Below are 7,028 nucleotides of genomic sequence, written 5' to 3' on the forward strand. Positions count from 1 at the left end.
TTTTTAAAAGTTTTTTAAAAGATTTATTTAGTTCGTGTGCATGAGCGTTTTGCCCACATTCATTCGAACGTCCAGATGTGGACAGTGTATGACCTGGAACTGAAATTACCAATAGTTATGGACCACCACTTGGGTGCTCGGAATGAAGCCAGGTCCTCAGCAAGAGCAGCAAGTATTCGCAACTGGTGAGCTATCTCTCCAGACCCAATAAATCAAACTTTTTATTTATTTATTTATTTACTTGTTTGTTTGTTTACTTATTTTGTTTTTCAAGGTGGGATTTCTCTGTGTTGTCTCGGCTATCCTAGAATTAGCTCTGTAGACCAGGCTGTCCTGGAACTCACAGAGATCCGTCTGCCTCTGCCTCCCAAGTGCTGGGATTAAAGGTGTGCGCCATCATTACCTAGCAAATAAAAACTTAAAGATGATGATTAGGGCTCTCTGGTGAAAATAAATAAATAGATGAATGCATTTATTCTGAAAGATCCCAGTGAGACCAGCAGCTCAAATTGTTCTATTGCAGTTCGTTTGTTTTTGTGTGAAGAACCTGACTCCATGCTCTGAAAGCTCAGCAGTTGATATCTGGCAAAGTGTCCAGGGTTAAATTTTTGGAGCCAGGCTTGCCTTGTTATCTTTCTCCACAACTCTGCCAGTCACTCATCCTGCCAACTATTAGCACACCCTACCTATCTAGACTTCATCAGCTTCTGAGCACCCTTTGCCCCTGGAACTCTGGGAGTCACAGAGTACCTGTGGAGGTCTGAATCCGGGCAAGTTCGGCCTTTGTTCAGAAGTCTCTGGCTTCCACCTGCCTAGGAGCCACATCACAGGCCTTCCTCAGAATCAATAACCACAACCTGCCCTTTCATATCAAGTCTCCCCATGCTGCTGCTCAGCTTCTGCTCCAGCCACACTGAATGGCTGCTTCGGGGGTTCCCAGCTCAAGTTACATCACTGCCTGTCCACTTTTCCATCACTCACTTCTGATGGTCCATGTCAAACCTGCGAGGAGCGTACTTTTGTCTGTTCCTGTTATAGGACATTCAATCCATTTGCCTTCCTTTTTTTCTATCCCTGTTGTCTGTCTTCGGCTGTTTCCTTTAGATGATGCACTTGCGAGGGGTCACAGTGGGTTGAAGAGCATCAGTCTGAAGAAGCAGGCACCAGGGTCCGGTCGGCGGTAGCTGCTCCCGGACTGCCGATGGAGCAGCTAGTGTCCACTCTGTCCCGATGGGGAGAAGAGTGTTCTGATGGGCTGGAGCTGCGATCCAGACTTGGTGGCAGGCAGCGTCTCAGGCCACCACCCGAAGGCCCAGCAGCACTCGGGGATCGCTGCAAGCTGTTGGAGGAGCCTTGGCTGCAGGGCCGGCGGCCACAGCAGAGCAGTCGCAGGAGCGCGTGACGCAGGTCTCGGTTGGTGAACGTGTAAATGATGGGATTCAGGAGTGAGTTAGCCATGGCTAGACCCAGGAAGGGGTCGGCCTGCAGGAGCACGGGACACGCGCGGGCTGGGCACGCTACATCCAGCAAGAGCAAGAGAAACAGAGGTCCCCAGCAGACCACGAAGGCCAGTAGCACCACGCTGAGCGTGCGGAGCAGGGCCAGCGACCGTGGCGTGTGCCGCGATCGTGAGGACGAGGTGGCCCTGCGGGACCCGGGCCGCGCACGCAGGCGACGCGCGTTGGCCCGCACCTGGCAGTAAATCCTTGCATAGAGTGCACAAATGGCAGCCAGGATGCCCAGGAAGGCCAGCACACAGAAGAGCACGTAGGCCTTGGCGTAGAGCGGCAGCACAGTGGAGCAGGTTTCCAGGCGTCCCAGGCAGTTCCAGCCCAGAGCCGGCAACAGCCCGAGCAGCAACGACGCGCCCCAGGCGGCCACCGCCATCGCCAGTGTACGAGCGCGACCTGCGGCGGGCGCGGGTCCTCGACGGGCCATGGTGAGGTGGCGCTCCAGCGCAATGGCCAGGAGACTCAGCACCGACGCGGCGAGCGCCACGAAGACACCCCCCTCGCGCGCGAACCAGAGTGCAGGCGACAGGCGTAGCGTGAGAGGCCCCGACAGCAGGATGTTGGTGGCGTAGGCCGCCCCGGCCAGCAAGTCCGACAGGGTGAGGCTGCCCAGGAGCAGGAACATAGGCGCGTGGAAGCGAGGGTGGCGACCCAGCACCAAGAGCACCGCCAGGTTCTCCAGCACGATGAAGGCGCACACAGCCAGGCACACTACCGCATCTGCGCGCAGACCCGCGCCGGGCTGGTAGCGCGCCCCGCGCAGCTTGCCGGTGTAGTTGTAGTGAAGGGCGATGACCTCACTCACGGGCGCCGGCCGTAGCAGCCCGGACTCCATGGACCGCTCGCCGCTCACTGCGGAGAGGTCTCTGCTATATCCCGCCGGTTGTCCACCAGACCACTGTCCAAAAGTCTACGGGAGGCAAGGACAGTCAGGATCTAAAAATCCTTGGAGAAAGAGCCCTGGAAGAGGGTCCCTAACCCCTGAACTCTCCCACACCCCCAAAATTGTCCTCTGATACCTGCACATGAAAACAAACTAAATAAAGTTAATAAAGTATTTGTTTGTTTGTTTTAATAACTAGCCATGGTGGCCATATCCCCCTGATTCCAGCAGTCCAGAAGCAGACAGGTAAACAGTCTACGGGAAAGATGGTGGAGGAATAAGCAGGGCAGATGGAGGCAGGAGGATCAGTAAGATCAGCTACATAGTAAGTCTGAGACCAACTTGGGCTCTGAGACCCTGTGTCAAGTTGAAATAAAATAAAAAGGAACTCCCATAACACAGAAGCATACTCACTCGTAAACAAATGAGAATTCAGAAAATCATGGCTACACAGACAACCCCAGACAGGGACCTGTAACAAGGAAGGAGTGCAGGGAACCATGAGAAGACATTTCTCCATGAAACATTCACACACAGATTCGATGACAGAAGCCACCACAGGGGCTCAGCCCTGGGAATGGTCTCACACCCAGTAGTACAGGCCACAATTTCACAACCTCCACCCACAACCAGCCTGGGGCCCAGCGCCCCACACCGCGCATGCTTTGATATACATTGACTTTTGCATGTTTTTTTTTTTTTTTAAAGAAATGTCATCCCCATAAAGCCCCAGTGAAAAGTTGATCCTGGCCACACCTTGCCCAGCTTCACTGCCACAGGACAGCGGATGGGAACCTCATAGAGGTGCACATGTTCTTAAGTCACAGTGACTCCCCTATCCTGCCAACAACCCTTTGATCCTCTCAGCAATTCTTCCAGTCTACAGATGAGCAAAAATGGGTTCTTAAAGAAATACCTTGCAAGGCTGGCAAGATGGCTTAGGGGGTAAAGGACTTCAGTTTTGTGTCTGGAATCCACGCAATGCAAACAGAGAACCAACTCCCACAAACTGTCCCCTGACCTCCACATTCGTGTTGTGGCATGCATACATTCACGGTCCCACCCAACCATCCACCAACACACACAGGCACACACACAAATAAATAAGTAAATGAAATTTTAAAAGTTTTTTTTGTTTGTTTGTTTTGTTTGGAGACAAAGTCTTACTTCTGTCTCCCAAGTACTGGGATTAAAGGTACACACACCACCATATCCTGTAAAATTTTACAAAAAGAAATGCCTTTCATAGAAGCCTTGGACTCAATTTAAAATAAAGTGCAAGGCCACAGGTTCCCTATGCTGGCCTCAAACTATGCAGCTGAAAATTACATTGACTTTCTATCCTCATGCCTCTGCCTCCTGAGTTAGGAGGTTACAGGAACATGCCACCGTCCAGTGTATATGACATGGGTCCACGGGCTGTCTGCATATTAGGCAAGCCCTCCACCAACTAACCTGAATTTTGGGGCCTTCTTAGTCCAATTTTATGTATGTTTGGAAGGAAGCTCCAAAGTAGACCCCGCCGGGTGTGGTGGCACATGCCTTTAATTTCATGGATCCTGAAACAGAGGCAGGTGGATTTCTGTGCATTTGAGACCAGCCTGATCTACAGAGTGAGTTACAGGACAGTCAGGACTACACAGAGAAACCCTGTCTCAACAAACAAGCAAGCAAACAAAACAAAACAAAAGTAGATTCAAAGGTGTCTGTTTCTCTCACACAATCCACAAAAATGGTGACAATTCACAGAAGTACCCTTAGCAGATGAGAAAACCCAGGCCTGGGTGACAGATTTCTCAATACCAGGAAGGCAGAGGAACAAAGAAGGTCCTAGACAGTTTCAGAGTAGCACGGGGGACCAGCTGAGGAGACAGACAGACTTGGAGGTACTGGTTGGGCCACTCTGGGTTCTGGAGAGGCATCAAGAGACAGGGAGGGTTACACAGCATTTTCTGCTCCGGTACACTCAGCAGAGGGTCAGGACTTTTGTACCAACATCCCAGTCCCCTGACCTGCTTGGGAAATGAAAAGTTTGCAGGAGCCCCGCAAGGCTGAGCTGGAGGATTCCTAGAGTCCACCCTTCTTCCCAGCAGGGGACCTGCGAGTACCTCTGGGGTTTTAGTTTTCTCTGCTGGGGGACCGGGGGAGGTCTATAATGAAGGACCTAGAAACTTCAGCAAAGAACGCTGTGCCCTTCCAGCCCCGCAGTCGCTCCAAGGAGCCTAGTCCCACTTCCTGTAAGGTCCCCAATGCTAGACACTCACCTCTGCGCCCGGGTAGTGCACCCAGGGCTCTGTGCCTGGGAACACTGCACAGCTGCTACACGGGCGGGGCTGGCTGAAGGTGGCAGGCCTGGGGGCGGGCCCGCGAGGCGGAGTGCGGGCGAACGCCAGCAATTGCCCCCTCCTCCTCCCAGCCCCGGTTGCCAGCCTGTGCCACCCGCCGCGGCACCGGAGAGCGCCCTAGCGGCGACTGGTACAAGCAAGTCCTAGCTTCTCTCTCGGGACCCCTCCCAGGGACACTCGGGGTGGGATGGTCCAGAATCACGGGGAAGGGAGGGCCTTTCCAAGTGAATTACTCCCATATTCCAATTAAGGGGTTCAGTCTGTCCTCTGATACCTGGACTCCTGATCCTGCATCCCAAAGACACCTTAAGGGCGCAGTACCTGAGAAACGCAATTTATGAGATACTTTGAGTGGGCGTGACCGCAGCAATCTTCAGTCCTCACCGGGAGCGGACAGGTCTCTGCTCTAACAGCACTGGCCCCTCCCCCATTTTTCCGGACTCTCTCAAGGGGCTAGAGAGGGAGGGACGGGAGCAAGCAAGATGAGGATGGGGGAACTTCCAGATCCCCAAATAAGTAAGATCTGATTCCTCTCGCCCTGCACTTCTCTGAACCTTTAAATCTCAACCACAGGACATACCATTTGTTGTGTTTTGGGAGACAGGGATTTTTGTTTTGTTTTCTGTTTTTTGAGTCAGGGTTTCTCTCTCAGTAGCCCTGGGTGTCCTGGAACTCGCTTTGTAGACCAGGCTGGCCTCGAACTTAGATCCTTCTGCTTCTGCCCCCCCCCCACGTGCTGGAATTAGAGGCGTGTGCCCCCTCCGCCTGACTGGGGACAGGATTTGACGTTGTCTTGAGTACTTCTGAATATGTAAGGTAATGAATGGATGTCTATTTGCTGTGTCTCTTCCCTAGGTCTATTTTTTAATTTCTTAAAATTACACTTATTTATGTATTTGTGTGTGTGCGTGCATATGTGTGTCATGTCACATGTCATGTGGCGATCAGAGGACAGCTTGTCGAAATTGGTTTTCTTCTTCCTCTGCTCGTAAATCCCCAGGATTGAACTCATGTTGTTAGGTTTAGCAGCAAACGCCTTTCCATGCCGAGGCATCTCTTTGGCTTCTTTCAGAGCTCCTTGGTATGTTGCGCTCTGTCTCCCTCCCTGTCTTTGTTGCTTCCCCACGCCTAGCCTCAGCTGGCTCTGCACCCCCACCGCCTTAATTCCCAAGACCTTTCTGCCAGGGCCCAGCTCTTCAAGTCTCAGACCAGCGGCCACAGTCTGGTTTCCGGTGTCTGTTTGAGAGACATTCCTGGGACCATACCCTTTGCCCAGGGTCACTCCAGCCTCAGCTGGTCAGATGTCGGGGACCTCGTGAGAGGTGAGCACAGTTGTTCCCGGTGGGAGGAATCTCGAGAAGTCCCAGGCTAGGTTGTGCCTCTGGTGAACCCCATTGAAGAGGTCTCAAGTCCTGCCCCCTAACGTAGCCCTTTGGGGATTCCACGGCTTCAGACCCAGCTGTTCCCAGCGGGCAGAACCGCTCTTTCCAGTTTTAACCAATCGAAACCACCCACTCAGGCAGCATAGCCAATAGGATGATTGGGGTCGGACCTTTGCCTGGTTATTCACACTCCAAGGCCCTGGCATTTCTCTGGGTGCCTGGGAAATGAGCCCCCGGGTCTTGCCTGGTAACCAGCAGACGCTCAACAAATGGTTTTCTTTATAAGAGGGGAAGCAGTGTGGGAGGTGGCTGCTTCACACCTCCCAGGCGACAATATCACCTCCTGTGAGTTCTGCCAGGCACTGAGACTTTTCAGTACCGCCACTGGCCATAGGTTCCAGACCCAGCGGCCTCCGCTCCTGCTGGCTCCTTGCTTTCTTTTCTACATACTTTGACTGCGGGACTCAGTCTGCAGCGACCTGGACAGATGTCATGAGTTCCCTAGACCACCCATGCTTCTGTCCCTCACTTCACACCCTGCCACTGGGATTTTTCCCTCACCTGCTCCAAAGCCTGCCAACTAAGTCTCCAAAGTCTCTCCAACTAAGTAGCCCACTCAGCCCCACTTCCTGACAGCTATGTTCTTTGTTCCAGCCCTACTAATGGCTTCCTTATTCTTCAAGGAGCCTGGGCCAGTGAGATAGTTCAGCCATCAACGCACTTGCTATGGGTCTGCCAGGTGGCTCAGCCGGCTACCACGCCTGATGACCCGAGTCTGATCCCGGGAAGAAGAGCCAGCTCCCCAGAGGTATCACATGACCTCCACAAGAGCACCGTGATGCTGGAGTACCTGAATACACACGCACATACACACACTCATACGCATACACTCTCTTCCCAGATGCGT

At 52.9% G+C, this 7,028-nt stretch overlaps 1 protein-coding gene across 1 annotated transcript; it reads right to left on the reverse strand.

The window, feature by feature from the left end:
• Positions 1-380: 380 nt before the first annotated feature.
• Positions 381-4,789, reverse strand: S1pr5 (sphingosine-1-phosphate receptor 5). The gene is made up of 2 exons (XM_038323598.1): positions 4,659-4,789; positions 381-2,421 (listed from the first exon to the last, which is right to left on the reverse strand). Exon 2 carries the CDS (start codon positions 2,344-2,346, stop codon positions 1,144-1,146), a length of 1,203 nt encoding a protein of 400 aa, XP_038179526.1. The 5' UTR covers positions 2,347-2,421; positions 4,659-4,789; the 3' UTR covers positions 381-1,143.
• Positions 4,790-7,028: the final 2,239 nt, after the last annotated feature.

This window comes from Arvicola amphibius, chromosome 3 (assembly GCF_903992535.2).
Source record: "Arvicola amphibius chromosome 3, mArvAmp1.2, whole genome shotgun sequence".
Taxonomy (NCBI): Eukaryota; Metazoa; Chordata; class Mammalia; order Rodentia; family Cricetidae; genus Arvicola; species Arvicola amphibius.